General features: G+C 36.2%; 1 protein-coding gene across 16 annotated transcripts in view; it reads right to left on the bottom strand.

Moving 5' to 3' along the window:
• The window catches only part of CDC42BPA (CDC42 binding protein kinase alpha), a 322,506-nt gene that overhangs the window by 185,679 nt on the left and 120,177 nt on the right, over window positions 1–16,650 (bottom strand). For all 16 annotated transcript variants that reach the window (XR_012091165.1, XM_007988230.3, XM_037985490.2 and 13 more), the window contains one exon: window positions 15,759–15,907. Coding sequence is in view for 15 of the 16 variants with exons in the window: in XM_007988230.3 (XP_007986421.2) it covers window positions 15,759–15,907 (149 nt within the window). In the remaining variant the exon portion in view is untranslated. The remainder of the gene's footprint in view (window positions 1–15,758; window positions 15,908–16,650) is intronic.

Raw genomic sequence — 16,650 nt, 5'->3', positions numbered from 1 at the left:
AAACTAAGGGGTGGTTTTGGGAACCCCTTGAACTTCCAATTGGTGTCAGAACTGGGAGTGGTCTATTAGGAAGGTTTCCTGTAACTTTGTAGTTGCCTCAATTCCTTGTAGTTACTGAAATACCAACTGAACTGTAAAATAGTAACTATATTTATATTTAAAAATTCCTAATTGTGCACATCCTGAGTTCACCTATACTCTAGTGTAACAGTTTTTAACTATAGATGGTCCCTAACTTACAATGTTTCAAATTATGATTCTTCAACTTTATGATGGGCTTACTGGAACATAGCCCACTGTAAGTCAAAGAGCATCCGTATAACATTACCTATTCTTTAATAGTTTCACAATACTATAAAAATAGTTCCTCCATTAGCAATATGAAAAATTCCAATTTTGAAATGTGACTCAGGCCTGTAAGAGACTGAAGAGAATTCTGAGTAGGCCTAAGGCCTCAAAATATTTCTATCTCATTGTAAAAGTAATGATTTTACACATTCCAAGAGGATAACTGACAAACCATACCCACAAATCTAAGCCAAAAGAGATAATCGGCACAAAGCTCTGGTATAGGCAAAGCACATACCAATCCTTCATGAAATTCTTATGGGATAACAGATGAAAAACTCTCTAGATATGAATTATGCGGTATTTCCCCCCGCAACACATTCTATTAAAATAGGATTGCTCTATTTCCTGTATCAGTACACTTTACTCAAGTTAACCACATTATATAAAATATTATCAACATTAAAGAGATGAGGTTAATAAAAGCTGTAATCAAAAATCTTGACTATGAAACAAACTACATGAGATAAAAAGAGTTATGAAGAAAACCATAAACAAGTAGCTGGTGTTTTGTTTTAGTTGTTTGGACTAGGGTAAAGAGAAATTACTTTAAAAATACATTCCATCCTAAGAATCTATTCAATCCAGTATTTAAGATTTAAAACAAAGATAGGAAAGCCTGTATTTTCCACTGAGTTTCACGAAACCTGCTTGGTCTCAGGAAGAGATTCTATCCAACAGAAAGCTGGTGTGCCTCAAGCATATGACTCGACTTCTGTTCATTATGTCTCCTTGGTTTAGGGTCTTCATGTTTAAATATAATTTCGATTTTGTGATTCTTTATTCCTTTTTATATTCTGCCATTGATTTATTGCATGCATTCTTATTTCTAATTATCTAAATCCATTATGGAATAAAGTGAAGATGAAAGGAATAAATAACTAGATAAATAATTTGATTATCATGAAATATATTTTCATGTACACTCCATGCAATAATGACTGATACAACCCTTTTTGGAACTTATATATAATTCATGGTCTAAATACCAGATATAACAGCAACTGTTTCTAAAATATGACTTGACAATGGTAGTGCTGTGTTGCAGCAACCTGTTAACCAACACCCAGAAAGAAGCCCTTGAAACCATAAGGCTGCAGGTCTAGATGAAGAAAACCTCCAGAGAGACATCATAAAATATATCCACTGAGCACAACAGAAAAAAAAAAAAAGTCATAGTCTATGCCTCTACAAACTTGAAGTCTAATTTAAAAATATAGATATTAAAATAAATAACTGGATAAAGGGCAGTATCCTATACTTTAACACAGCATATGATAAACTACCAAGTAATCATTCATTACACATACTGTTCATATTTTTAGTTCATCTCCAAGGTACTGAGGCTGGTACAGGTGCATTATGAACTCATTAATACAGGTACATCTGATGAGTTTCTATTTCTTTCTATTATTATCCCTACTAAATTGGAAATTTTCCCATCTTATGCCACTAGTAACCTTTCCAATTTGACTCCTGTATCCTTCAGACATAACCCTAAAAGTCTTTGAAAGCTTATTTGCTATTTGGCATGACAAGATATACAGGGCTCATCTTGTCCACTTCCTACCTAGATCTTGAGTCAGTAATTTCTCCAAGTAGCCTGTTTTCCCTGCAGTAGGAAATAGTATGTGAGGACAATAATCTGTCAATAGGGATGCTCACTGCTACTGTGCTGGTCACTGTTTCTAGTTACTTTCGCCACACAGAGCTGTATGTAAGGTGTATTGGGAGTGTGTATGAAATACTGCAGAAGTTCATACTGATATACCTTGGCTCACTGCAACCTCCGCCTCCCAGGTTCAAGCAATTCTTGGGCCTCAGCTCCTTGAGCAGCTGGGATAACAGGCGTGTGCCACCACACTGGGCTAATTTTTGTATCTGTAGTAGAGACAGGGTTTCACCATGCTGGCCAGGCTGGTCTTGAACTCCTGACCTCAAGTGATCTGCCCGCCTTGGCCTCCCAAAGTGCTAGTATTACAGGTGTGAGCCACTGAGCCCAGCCCATACTGATACTTTCAATTCAAATTCAAGACATTAGGGTTTTTAATGATCTCTTCCATATTACATCAGCATCTCCTTTCTTCTACACCAAGAATTCTGATTCTTAACATGAGGGATAAAATTAGAATACTCTATAATCATTCTGTTTCATTTCACATTATAAACACAACAATGTCAAAATAACAGTAAGTATACTGTCACCACTAATTTGATTACTGAAAACAGTTTGAAAAAAATTTTACATAAATTCTCCCAATTATTACCACCTACTTTTACAGCTGTACTGCATGCTCATGCCATAGCATACAGCCATTAATCCTGTGCTCACTCCTTTTAATGTTTTTCTGCTTTAGTTCTACAACTGACTATTTAATAAGCAATACCAGTCCTTATACTGATAACTCTATAGCCATGTTAGTCATCTGAAGCTCATTTTCTAGTAGGTTATACTAGAAAATGTATACTATACTAACTAGTATATATTATTATACTATCCTAATTAGTAGATTAGTATATTCTTCAAGAATAATTCATGGGAACAACATTCCTAAAATTCCTGAAACTTGATAACATTTGTACATGCCTTTTATACCTGAAAGTCTGTTTTGTTCACATTTTCTTTACCGGGATATTATAAATCTTTATCATAAAGCTTCATCATTGGAAAGTCTAATGATAAACTAATTTTCTCTCCCCTCTAATCCACTGGCTCTTTATGTTCCCCTACCTTTTTTTTTAAACTTTAAAAGTAAATAATTATTCTAGAATTTGTTTATGCCCTACCTCTATTATGTTATAGCTGGCATATACATTATGTATTCATTCATTTAATATCCCACAAAAACAACTTTTGCTTTAAAGCCATATATTTTAAAGATTTAAGAAAAAAATATATATAGTATTTCATATACACTGAGATTTTTACTATTTATTATTCTCTTTCTTCTTTCCTAAAAATCCAGGTTGCCTTCTGCTATCATTGCCCTACATTCTGAGGTGCTTTTTTCAGATTTCTTGCAAGTAAGGCCTGAAGCAATGGATTCTTTTGGGATATCTTTATCTGAAAATGACTCTCCCCACCCCCACCTCATTATCTGAAGAAAATGTCCCCAGATACAGAACACTGCATTGATATTTTTCTTCCTCTCAATACTCTGAAGATGTTAATTACCTTTTAGGTAGCGTTCCCCCCTCCCCGCCCCCCCACCCCCACCCCTTGATGAGAAACCTGAGATCATTCCAATTGTTTTTCCTTGTATGTGATATGTTGTTTTCCTCTGGTGCTTTCAAGACTTTTTCTCTATCTATTGTATTCTGTGCTTTGATTCTGATGAGCTAGGTGTGGTTTTCCCAGAATTTATGTTGTCTTGGGTTTGCCGCAATTTTTTTCCATGGGGGGCGGGGCAGGGGAGGGTTCTGGTGCAATTCTAAAAGAGCTGTAACACTATGCAATTTTTTATTCTACAAATTCATGTAAACACAGGAAGTTTGGAGCTATTATTTTTTTCTGTCCTATTGTCTCTATTCTCTCTTTCTGGAACTCCAATTACATGCATGTTACAACTTCTCATTCCTGAGAATGTGCTAATTTTTTCAATCTTTTTGTCTCTGTTTTTCATGGGGTAATTTTTATTGATCTATATGCAAATTGAATTTGAATATACTTTATTTATTCTTATGTAATCTCCTTTGTCCTCTCAAAGACATTTAATAAATTTTTTTTGCAATACTGTATTTTTCTGTCCTAAAATTTCCATTTGTTTCTTTATAGTTTTTATTTTATTGCTGAGATACTTCCATCATGTCATTCATCTGGAAGAAAACAAATGTGTTTTTCTTGACTTCATGGAACATATTTAAACTAAATGCTTTAAAGTCTTTGTCCAATAATTCTCATACCTGGATCATCTTGAATTGCTGATCTGGTTTGACTCTATGTCCCCACCAAAATCTCATCTTGAACTGTACTCCCACGATTCCCACATGTTGTGGGAGGGACCCAGCAGGAGATAACTGAATCATGGGGGCAGTTTTCCCCATACTGTTTTCGTGATAGTGAATAAGTCTCATGAGATCTGATGATTTTATTAGGTGTTTCTGCTTTTATCAGGGTTTCTCATTCTCTCTTTGCCTGCTGCCATCCATGTAAGATGGGCCTTGCTACTCCTAGCCTTCCGCCATGATTATGAGGCTTCTCCAGCCATGTTGATCTTGAGGAACTCACCAAATTTATATGCACTGCAGGTGAAATATAAGGTACATAATTTCTTGGGCTTGGTTTCCAGTCTTCAGAAAAGCAAGTCATAGAGGCCCTTCTTTTTCCTAAAAATTTTTATTTTGCAAAGATAATAGGCTCACAGGAAATTGAAAAATTGTTCAAAGAATCCCTTGTACTCTTCCACCAGCTTCCCCCAATGGTAACATATAACTGTAGCACAATATCAAACAAAAAAATTGACAAGTGTACATTACTGTTAGACTAGACCTTATTCAGTTTTCACCCTGTGATAATTAATATTAGGTGTCAATGTGACTGGACTGAAGGATGCCTAATTGGCTGGTAAAGTATTGTTTCTGGGTGTTTGTGACAGTGTTACCAGAGGAAACTGACATTTGAGTCAATGGACTGAAAGAGGAAGACCCACCCTCAGTGTGGACAAGCAGGTGGAAGAAGGTGGGATAATTCTGCTTGCTGAGTCTTCTGGCTCTCTTTCTTCTTCCAGTGCACGAAGCTTGCTTCAGTTTTCCCTGCCCTGGGACATCAGACTCCAGGTTCACCAGCCTTTGGACTTGTACCAGTAGCTTCCCGGGACTCTCCGGACTTTGGCCACAGACTGAAGGCTGCACCGTCGGCTTCCTTGGTTTTCCGGCTTTCAGACTTAGACTTAGCCATTACTGGCTTCTCTCTTTCCCCAGCTTGCAGTTTTATCCTATCATGGGACTTTACCTTGTAATCGGCTGAGTTAATTCTCCCTAACTGACTCCCTTTTATATATACATATATCCTGTTGGTTCTGTCTCTCTGGAGAAGCATAATACATGCCATTTTAAAAATGTACGTGTGTGTGCATGTATAGTTCTGTGCAATTTTATCCTGTGTATAGAGTCGTGTAACTACCACCACAATCACAATGTGTAACTGTTCCATTATTACAAACGAACTCCCTCACACTGCCTCTTTGTATTTCTACTCACTCCCCCATTCATTTTCCCCAGGCCCTGTCCCCTGGAAATTATTCATCTGTTCTCTATCTCTGTAGTTTTGTCATTCAAGAATGTTATATAAATGGAAACATACAGTATGTAACATTTTGAGATTTAATTCTTCTCACAAAGCATAATACCCTTGAGGCCCCTCCAGGTTATTGTACATATCAGAAGTTCATCCCTTTTTATTGTTCAGTAGTACTCCACTGCATGGATATACCAGTTTTGCTGAACTATTCACCCACTGAAGGATACCTGGGTTGTTTCCAGTATTTTGCTACTACAAATAAAGCCACTATGAACATGCAAGTACAGATTTTTCTGTGACTATAAATTTTGACTTGTCTGGGATAAATGTTCAAGAATGTAACTGATGGGTCAGATCATGTTACATGCTTAACTTTTTTTAAAAAATGTCCAGCTGTCTTCCAAAGTAGCTGTGCCATTTTCTATTTCTACCAGCAACATGTAAGAGATCCACTTTCTACATATCCTTGCCAGCATTTAGTATTATCTACTTTTTTATTTTAGCTGTTCGAATAGGTGGGTAATAATATCTCATTATGGTTTTAACTGTCATTTTCGTAATATTCAATATCAGTATATTGGACATCTTTTCATGTGTTTACTTGCCATCTCTATCTCCTCTTGGGTGAAATGTCTATTGTCTTTTCCCTATTTTGTAATTACATTGCTTGGGCTTTTTAATTGCATTTCAAGAGTTCTTTATATAGTCTAGATATAAAATCTTTGTAAGATATGTTGACAACTATTTTCTCCCATTTTGTAGCCTGTCTTTTTATAGTCTTAACAGGGTCTTTCATTGAGCACATAATTTTAATTTTAATGAAGTCCCATTTATTCATTTTTATTGACTTTTTTTGTCATATCTAAAAACTCCTTACCAAGCCCTAGATCCAGAAAATGTTCTCCAATATTTTCTTCTAACAGTTTTATAGTTTTATGTTGTACATTTAAATCCCTGACCCATTTTGAATAAATTTTTGTATTTATGAGAGCTTTGGGGAAGTTATTTGGGCTTTTTTTTTTTTTTTTTTTGGTCTCTTATTTGAGCACCATTTGTTGAAGATTATTTTTGCTTTTGCACTTTTCTCAAAATCAGTTGGAAATACCTGTGTTAGCCTAGGTCTGGTACTGTGTACTTATTACATCGCAATTATCTCTTGGTCTTAAGGTGGCAATACAGTATGGCTTAATATCTGGTAGAGTGATTCTTTCCACTTTATTCTCCCTTTTCAAAATCCTTTTAACTACTCCAGTTCTATTGCCTTTCCACATAAAACTTAAAATAAGCTTGTCTCTATCTAAAGAAATCTTGCTAGGATTTTGAGAGATTGCATTAAACCTATAGATTTGCTACCTCACGAAAGAACATGAAAAAAAAAAAAAGAATAAAGACTAAGCCTGTAGATCAATTTGGGAAGAACTGACATCTTTAACGTTTAAAGCATTTCAAATCTACTAGCCACTCATTATTTCTAATTCCTCCAAACAGTACTCACCAGTATTATTAGCTGCTCTATTAATATCATTTTTCTTCACTCTTCAATACCACTGCATCATTTCCCTGCCTCCTTCAAAAGGGAGAAGGCTACTGGGGTAATTCTCAGTAGAAAACAATAGTAATAGCCCCTTTGAGTGTTTATCATCATAACATTCTTAGGTTTCTCAATAAAATAAGCTGTTATTTTTCCAGGTAGTCATTTAACACTTTCATTAGCATCTTTGGAAATCTTTTCATCTTTCAAGAGAACTTTTTTTTTTTAACCAAAAGTTCCTAGTTGCTGTACCCTCAATTGAGGTATGAGTTACTAAGAAATTATTTTAGGCAGATAGGAAAAAAAGGGGTCCTTGGAAGATTTTTCCAGCTCTTATCTAGCACGAAAGCCTTGGGTCTTAGACTCTGGCTGGCAACCTTTGATATGCAAATGTTAGCCATTAGAAACGGGGTCCACCTAACACAGCCATTACCATTACCATCCGTTGTCCTCTTGCCCTTGCCCTAACATGTGCCTGGCAGTATGGCTGCTCCCACATATCCCCACGTGTGTGAAACATCATGGCACCCTGCATTTGCATATTAAAAAGAGAGGGTGGGAGGGCCAGTTTTTTCACGGGCTATGTGCATGAAATGCCAGGTCAAACCAATCCCCTGAGCTCTATGCAAATCAGACACCACCTCCTCCAGCCATCCAATATAGCTGGCTGATACTACCTGAAAGCGGGGTTCTGTCTCGTGGCTTTGGAGCCCCCCTTCCTCTGTCTCTGTAGAGGGGAGCTTTTTCTTTCTTTCCTCCCTCTTCTCCCTTGCCTATTAAACTCCCTGCTCCTTAAAATTACTCCACGTGTGTCCGTGTTGTTTTTTTCTAATTCGACTCAAGAGGAAGAATCTGGTGTTCCTCCATTCATCGGAGCCGTATCACAATGATAAAACATGTTGTTTTGAAATTTAAGTTTTAAAAGATTATGGGGAGATTTCCACTTCCAGTATGTAAGGAGTCCAGAAGTCACCACAGCGTCCTAAGAAAAAGTAAAACCCTGAACGAACTGAAAAATCAACAACTCGTCTTAGATATGTAAGAGAAGTAAGGTCACAGGGCAAACTGTTGTCCCCAAATTGGACAGACAGGTGGTTATGGAGAATCACAACTTGGCAGTTTAAAAACCTATAGCAGAAACCTTGCAGGGAACCAGTGCCTGGTTAGGAAAACCTAAACTGTGATTAAAGAATTGCTGCAGGTTCAGTGTGGACAAGCCTGAAAGATTAAAAACTCCAAAGATGGCCCAGTCATAGGGAGGCCCCACATTTATTTTTGAGTTTTACCACCAAGAGCTCAACCATGTCCTCATAGTGAATACCAGAGAAACATACCTTCATGCTTCCAACAGAGGGAGGAGAAAAGAGAATCTCTGCTGCATTCTGAAATATGCCAGAGTATTCTCTTCTTAAAAAGGCCTGCCCTCAGGAGAAACTATTTTACCAGAGTCTAACTTGTCTGGAATTTTTCAGAGCCTAACCTGCTGGGGTATTATCAGAGACTAACCTTCCAGAAGGAGGGGCAGTACCCAAGTCTGGCACCTTCTAGCCATCCTGTCCCAACTAAGCAGGAAGGCAGGAAGGGAGGTACAGAGGTGGCAGGAGTACTGAGAAGCTGAGAAGCCCTGGTGTTCACAGTGCAGTCTCACAGCCTCACTAAAGATTGGGACCTAATCATAGGACTACAGAATGGCCCCTTACCAACACATACATGCACACACACGTCCCTTGCCACTACATCACTCAAAGCCTACTTATTGCAATTCCTTTTGCCCAATATATTGAGAAAAGAAAAAGAGCTCAAAGCTGTCTGAGCTATGTGAGGCACGCAAAATTTATTAGGCAAAAGCTTGGCCATCCTCAAGCTTTGGGCTCAAAGTCTATACGTATTTTCTAATCTTGTTATTTAAGGTTAACAACATATCTGCCTTTCAACAAAAAATTATAAGGCATACTAAAAATGGGACAAAGAGACTGGACAGACATCAAAATGATAGTCAGATATGGCAACAATGTTGCAATTATCAGACCAGGAATTTTAAAAACTATTTTTGATATGTTAAAGACTTTATGGTTAAAGTACGCAACACGCAAGAACAGATAAATAAGATGGAAAGTCTAAGAAAGAATCAGAACTGTTAGAGATCAAAAACACTGTAACATAAATAAATAATACTTTTGATGAGCTCGTTAGTAGACCAGACACCACTTAGGAAAGAATCTCTGAGCTTCAAAACGAAAAAAGCAAAGAGAAGACTGGGAGAAAAAAAAAAAAAAAAAAAAAAAAAAACAGAACAGAATATCCAAGAACTGTGGGATTACTACAAAAGGTATAAGTTACATGCAATGGGAATACTAGAAGGAAAGGGAATGAAGCAATAATGTCTGAGAATTTCCCAAAATTTTCCTACATCAAACCACAGAGTCAGGAAATTCAAAAAGTATCAAGCAGGATAAATGCAACCCCCCACCCCCCCAAAAAAAACTAACTATACCTAGGTACACCATTTTCAAACTACAGAATACAAAAAAAAAAAAAAAAAAGAAAGAAAAAAATCCTGAAAGAAGCCAGGGGCAAAAAACAACTTACGTATAGAGGAACAAAGATAACAATTATATCTGATTCCTTAGAAACCATGCAAGTAAGAAGAGAGTGAAGTGAAATATTTAAAAGAAGAAGAAGAAAAAAAAACCTCACCAACCTATGATTTCATATGCTGCAAAATTACCCTTCAAAAGTGAAAGAGAAATACTTTCTCAGATAAAAACAAAAATTGAGGGAATTTGTTGCCAGGAAAACTACTTTTCAGGAAAAATTTAAAAGTTCTTCAAAAAGAAGAAAAATGATATAAATCAGAAACAGAACTATGTAAAGAGAGGACCAGCATCAGAGAATGAATAAGTGAAGGCAAAATAAAAACTTTTATCTTTTATTTTTAATTAATCTAAAAGATAACAGTTTGTTCAAAAGAATGGCAACGATGTATTCAAATATGAATTCTTACTTATGCATGAAATAAATGACAGCAATGATACAAGGGACAAAAACGAGGAAACAGGATTACTCTGTTATTACAAGGTACTTCACTATCCATGAAGCAGCACCATATTATTTCAAAGTGGGCTGACATTAGTTGTAAATTTATATTGCAAACTCTAGGGTAACCATTAAGAAAAGTTAAAAAATAGAAGTATAATTGAAATGCTAAAACGAGAGAGGAAAAAAAAGCAATCATATAAAATGCAGCTTCATTCACAATTGCCAAAACTTAGAAGCAACCAAGATGTCCTTAAGTAGGTAAATGGATAAACTGTGGTACATGCAGACAATAGAATGTTACTCACTAAAAAGCAATGAGCTGTCACACCTTAAATATTGCTAAGCAAGAGAAGCCGATCTGAAAAGGCTATAAACTGCATGATTCCAACTATATGATATTCCAGAAAAGGCAAACCTATGAGACAGCAAAAAGATCAGTCATGTCCTGGGGTTAGCGGGAAGGGAGGAATAAAGAGGTGGAACACAGAACATTTTTATGGCAGTAAAATTATTCCGCATAATACTATTATGGTGGATACACGTTGTTCTGCATTTGTCAAAGCCCATAGAATGTACAACACCAACAGAGAACACGAATGTAAACATGTAAACTATGGACTTAGGTGATAATGAAGAGTCATCGATGTTAACAAATGTGCCACACTCTGGTAAGGCATGTTGATAGTGGGGGAGGCTGTGCATGTGTGTGTGGTGGGCAGGAGGAGGTCTAAGGGGAACGCTATACTTTCCACTCAATTTTTCTATGATCCTAAAACTGCTGTAAATAAGAAAGTTTATTAATTTAAAAAGTATATATGAAAGTGTATTCACTTAGAAATTGAGCTCTGATTCCTACCCCATCCATCCCATTTTCTCTCCACCCTAGTCTCTTTAGGCAACCATTTTTACAACTGCCAGTGCATTCTAGCAGTTGTAAAACTTTCCTTAGGAAATGCAAGCAAATTTAGAAATATATGCTTATATCCCCGCATTTCTTAAATAAAATTTAGCACACACAAAAGCTTATGAAAAATGCTGCCCAAAGAAAGGAAGGGAAAATCAGAAATGAAAACTAAGGAAGTATAAGAAATATTCTCAATAGACCTAGACAGAAAAATGTATTTAGAATTATAGAACTGAAGGATGAAACTATTTTATTTATAACAATTTTAATGCTTCAAATTTATAATTCAAAAAGATGTTTCCCTAATTGCAATGGCGTATTTTCTATACTGTCAAAACATTTTCATATACACATTTCATCTCACCTTCCCAATACCCTGGCAAAACAAGCAGAGTAAACGTCATTTATTATCCTCCTTTAACAGATGGGGAATCTGATAGGTGATGGAATTAAATCTTCTGATTCCTAGTCCACTGCTTTTTGACTACTCAATGTCATTAGAAAATATTTTACTTTAATTATTCCTACCATTTACTACTTTCCATTGCTCCTGTTAAACCTTTGTGCAAATTTTTCATATGCAAGTTTTTGTGCTGATAGAAGACAAACAACACACTTTTATAAGTCTAGAAATAAATTTCCTTAAAAAGAACACAAGAAAAAGGAGAGTATTTCCTTCCTTAAATACATGAGTCTCACTATTCCCTTTCTGTATTCTCCACTTTCCTATATTTTAAGTTCATGAATTATAAAACATTAGGAAATTTGATAAATTTCATAAAACTCTAAGACATGAAGACATGAAGTTTACCACAAAATAACTTAACATTTCGTTGCCTAAAATTCATTGTAGTTTATTAGCTACCAAGATACAGAGTCTGTAACATTCAAGAGTTCCATGATAAGAACCAAAATCTGTCTTTACAAATTAATCTCCTACTAAACTCAACATGCACTCTTTTCTCTAGCCAAACTAGTCTATTAAGTATTTTCCAAAACTACCATTTGCCTGCTTATGTGCTTTTCTCCTACCATTCACTTATCTTGAATGCCTTCCTATCTGCCTACATACAGTCTTCTCATTCTTCAAAGCCCCACCATTAAAGTCTTCTATGAAAAACACGATGTTGTACAAAGAACATAAATCTGGTAACAAGCCTAACTTAGATTTTAATCTAGGCTATGCTACTTACTAACTAATGTATCTGAAGCTGGGTTTCCTCATCTATAAAATGGGGCAACACCCATTTTAGATGACATCTAAATCACAGAATTTGTGTTGGAATACAGTGAATAGCACAAAGAGTTAAAAAAAAAAAAAAAAAAAAAAAGGACTAGAACTGATCATTAGAAATAAACTTATTACTCATTTCTTGAGCTCACTGTAACTTGCTTGTATAACTCATTTAGCAATCCACAGTCTGGACTCACTCTGTCAGTTTGGCCCTAAATGATTATTTAACTTGTGGCATTTTAAGTTTTATTTCTCTCTCAGGTTTTGTGTCTCCAAACAACTGAAACCTTTTCAAAAGCCACAACTATATGCTATACCTACTTACTTACAATTCCACATAGTTTTAGCATGTTACTTATAAAAGAGGACTCAAAAAATATTTCCTCAGTAAAGCATTTGCTGAAAATAATCTATCCAGAAAATGAGAAAAACATTTTAAGAAGAGCATTAACACAATGGAGCATCCACGGAAAGGTAAAAGGAAAGAAAAGGAGGGAGGGAGAAGAGGTGTGGGAATGGGCAGAGTGTGTGGCGTGGGGTTAAGACAAGGAAGATAGGAAGTGTATTCAGATTGTGATAACAGAGAAACTAGAGATGTTCAGATGTTTAACCTAAAGAAGACTTCAGAAAGCATGATAAATAGAAGAGACATAAATTATATGTGACTCTAAAAGCAAAACTAGGACCAATGACTAAAATAAAAAGAAATTCAAGGCCGGGAGTGGTGGCTCATGCCTGTAATCCCAGCACGTTCGGAGGCCGAGGCGGGCAGATCACCTGAGGTAGGGAGTTCAAGACCAACCTGACCAACATAGAGAAAACCCGTCTCTACGGGTTTTCTAAAAGTACAAAAAATTAGCCAGGCTTCATGGTGCATGTAATCCCAGCTACTTGGGAGCTGAGGCAGGAGAATTGCTTTAACCCAGGAGGCAAAGGTTGTGCTGAGCCAAGATTGCACCAGGGCACTCCAGTTTGGGCAACAAGAATGAAACTCTGTCTCAAAAAAAATAAAGAAAAGAAATTCAGCTAATATAAAATAAAATTTTATAATATTAGAGCTGCCCAACCATGGAATAAATATGATTCATTTAAAAGTACCTTGTAAAATTAAATGTACTTAAGCATAGCTCAAGGTTGAAATGGTTTTCAGTCCAAAAAACAGTATCTCTAACAAGTCTGGCAGAATGAAAGATATTACAAATACCTCATATTTACTTTCATCAATCGAGGCATATAATTTTCAGAAGTAGTTATTCTTTGTCAAGAATTACATATAAACTGGGTAAAGTCTCTCAATTCCACAAGCCTAAGACTCTATGTTTTGTAACATTCTTCAAATACTCAACGGAATAGTATTTTCTGTAAGTATTTTTAAATGATAGTCCTCAGCTAGGATTTTGGATTACTGTTTAAACCACAAAATAGCATTTTGGTTTCTCATTCTATAAGTGACTCCTGAGACCACAATACCATCTTTAAAGCTGCACTGTGGCCAGGAGCGGTAGCTTATGCCTTTAATCCCAACACTTTGGGAAGCTGAAGTGGCAGGATCACTTGAGTCCAGGAGTTCTAGACCAGCCTGAGCAACACAGTGAGACCCCCATCTCTACAAAAATTTAAATTAAAAAACAAAAACAAAAACAAAAACTGCATTGTCCTTTACAATTTTCAAAGCATTTCCATATCTTTATTTTCAATGAAAACTATGGACAATCAGATACCCACAGAGAAAAGCACATGAATAGGCAAGAGCCAAACAGAGATATGATAAAATATAAATTGTTTAATTATTCTTCCTTTAATAATGTCTTAGAACTTCAATACTAATTGAATAAAACAGCGATTAAGACACTCACATCTTAAAAAGCAAACACCGAAACAGAAACATTCTATTCCTGCCACATTCATGTTCTTCTCAAAGATCACTCTCACCACGCAAAACTTAAAAGAAACAGTCACTGCTGTCTTAGAGCATAGTTCTCGGAGTGTGGTCACTATACCAGCAGCAGCATCACCACCTGGGAACTTGTTAGAGATGGCAATTCCCCAGCCCCACCCAACCCACTGAATTAGCACTTCTGTAGCTGACTCAACAATCTGGGTTTCAACCAGGCTTCCTCCACAGGATTCAGATGCATGCCAAAGTTTGAAAAGCACTCTTAGAAAATGGTTTAGTTTATTTCTAACTTGGCAGTATCCCTTTACCTACTTCTCCTCAGCACCTTTCTCTTTCTCACATTTTGCACTATCCAAAGATACTCTCATTTGAATGATTAATTCACCAACAACGTTCTGCTCTTTCCTACTTTCCTCTTAAAATGTGAGGGTACTTGGCCGGGCGCGGTGGCTCAAGCCTGTAATCCCAGCACTTTGGGAGGCCGAGACGGGCGGATCACGAGGTCAGGAGATCAAGACCATCCTGGCTAACACAGCGAAACCCCGTCTCTACTAAAAAATACAAAAAATTAGCCGGGCATGGTGGCGGCACCTGTAGTCCCAGCTACTCGGGAGGCTGAGGCAGGAGAAAGGCGTGAACTCAGGAGGCGGAGCTTGCAGTGAGCTGAGATCCGGCAACTGCACTCCAGCCTGGGCGACAGAGTGAGACTCCCTCTCAAAAAAAAAAAAAAAAAAAAATTGTGAGGGTACCTTTTCAATCATCCCATATATCCTTAATTTATTTCTTACTTTTTGTGTGTCCTTCCAAATTCATGTTGGTATTTTTAAATTTTTTAAATGTAAATTATTAATAGTTTATAAGAAATTACTCCATGAACATCAAAATTATCACTTTCATACAAAAAATCTCTTTTGACACATACAATCCTTGAAAGTATTTTCTTGAGAAACATAAAATATATAATACAGGACTTATTTAGCAAATGAAGTTATGACTTATGGTCTAGAATTCCAGCTAATTTAAATATATAAGACTCAACTATAAGAAAACTGACCAATACATACTCCTTTTGAGATGGAATTCATATGTACATTTAAACAAGAGCGGTTTTTAAAGAAGTGGTTTCTAGAAATGCTGACTGGAAGTGAGAACTTTTTTAAAAAACAGATTTAGGGGGTACAAGTGCAGTTTTGCTACATGGACATATTGTGTAGTTGTGAGGTATGCAATACAGCGTACCCATCACTTGATAGTGTACCCTGTACCCATAGGCAATTTCTCATCCCTCACCTCCTCCCACCGTTCCTAGTCTCCATTGTCTACTATTCTAGGAGTGAGAACTTTTAGATCCTATACACGTACATGCATGTATAAGCAGGCACATCGGTTCTGTAATGCTGACAAATAACAACAAAGCAAAACAACCAAAATCATCTGAAAATAATTTTTTTTGGTTGACGATAAAAGTACCCAAGACCATAATTCATAAATCTGGCAAGAAATAGACCTTTGTTGCTAGATATTACATAGTAACTCACAGTCAGGTACAATGAAGGACTGTCTTACCTGTGTACATAATGTAGCTGATGAACTGAGTCAATTGCTATCACCATCTCAGCCAAGTAAAATCGAGCCATATCTTCAGGCAATCTATCTTCAAATTTGCTGAGTAAAGTAAGCAAATCCCCACCAACATAATAATCCATAACCAGGTACTGTGAATGAAAAAAATAAAATGTACTCAGTAAACTAATAAGGGTGAAAGATTAATATACTGTATCCCAAGGTCAAACAGGACTGGGTCAAATATTTATGCAGTTAATTACATATGCAGCTAATTAACAAGAAACTGTGTAAGATGATGATCAGCAGTCATTACAAAACTTCTAAATTTCATACCGCAGTAAAACAAAACTTTTAAAGACTGGGGCAGAGAACAACACAGGGTTACCATTCTTCTTGCTGTATTTTGCAAAGAGATAATATCATCATTATCATCTTCCAACAATGGAACACAGCTTTCCAAGATTTTAGAATAACGAACATTTGAATCCACACCCCCTCAAAAAAAAAACAATAAAAGAAAAAATTTGAATACAGTATCGTCCCTACATTGAAAGAAATTCGTATTCATCATCATTATGTTTTCCTTATTTTACCTTGGATCAGTAAGAACTTTATTAGAACCAGCATCAGTCTATAGATCAGCATTTAGAAACCACTACTATGTAGAATATAGTAATTCTCACCATATGTTTCTCTTCCCATTTCTAATACTGTAAATATCAGGATGAGCTTTTGTCAGGTGTATATAATAAACAGATGCCAACTAATTTTAGATATGGATGCTTATGGGTATGTATGTGGGTGTGCCAAAAAAGAAACAATGAGGATAGTACATCAAACTGTTCACTGGGATTCTCTAGGTTGTTAGATTACAGCTGATGTTATAACTTTA

The sequence above is a fragment of the Chlorocebus sabaeus genome, chromosome 25 (assembly GCF_047675955.1).
Source record: "Chlorocebus sabaeus isolate Y175 chromosome 25, mChlSab1.0.hap1, whole genome shotgun sequence".
NCBI classification, from domain to species: domain Eukaryota; kingdom Metazoa; phylum Chordata; class Mammalia; order Primates; family Cercopithecidae; genus Chlorocebus; species Chlorocebus sabaeus.
The sequence above is the reverse complement of the archived record's forward strand: the minus strand, read 5'-3'. Positions and strand labels throughout refer to the sequence as shown.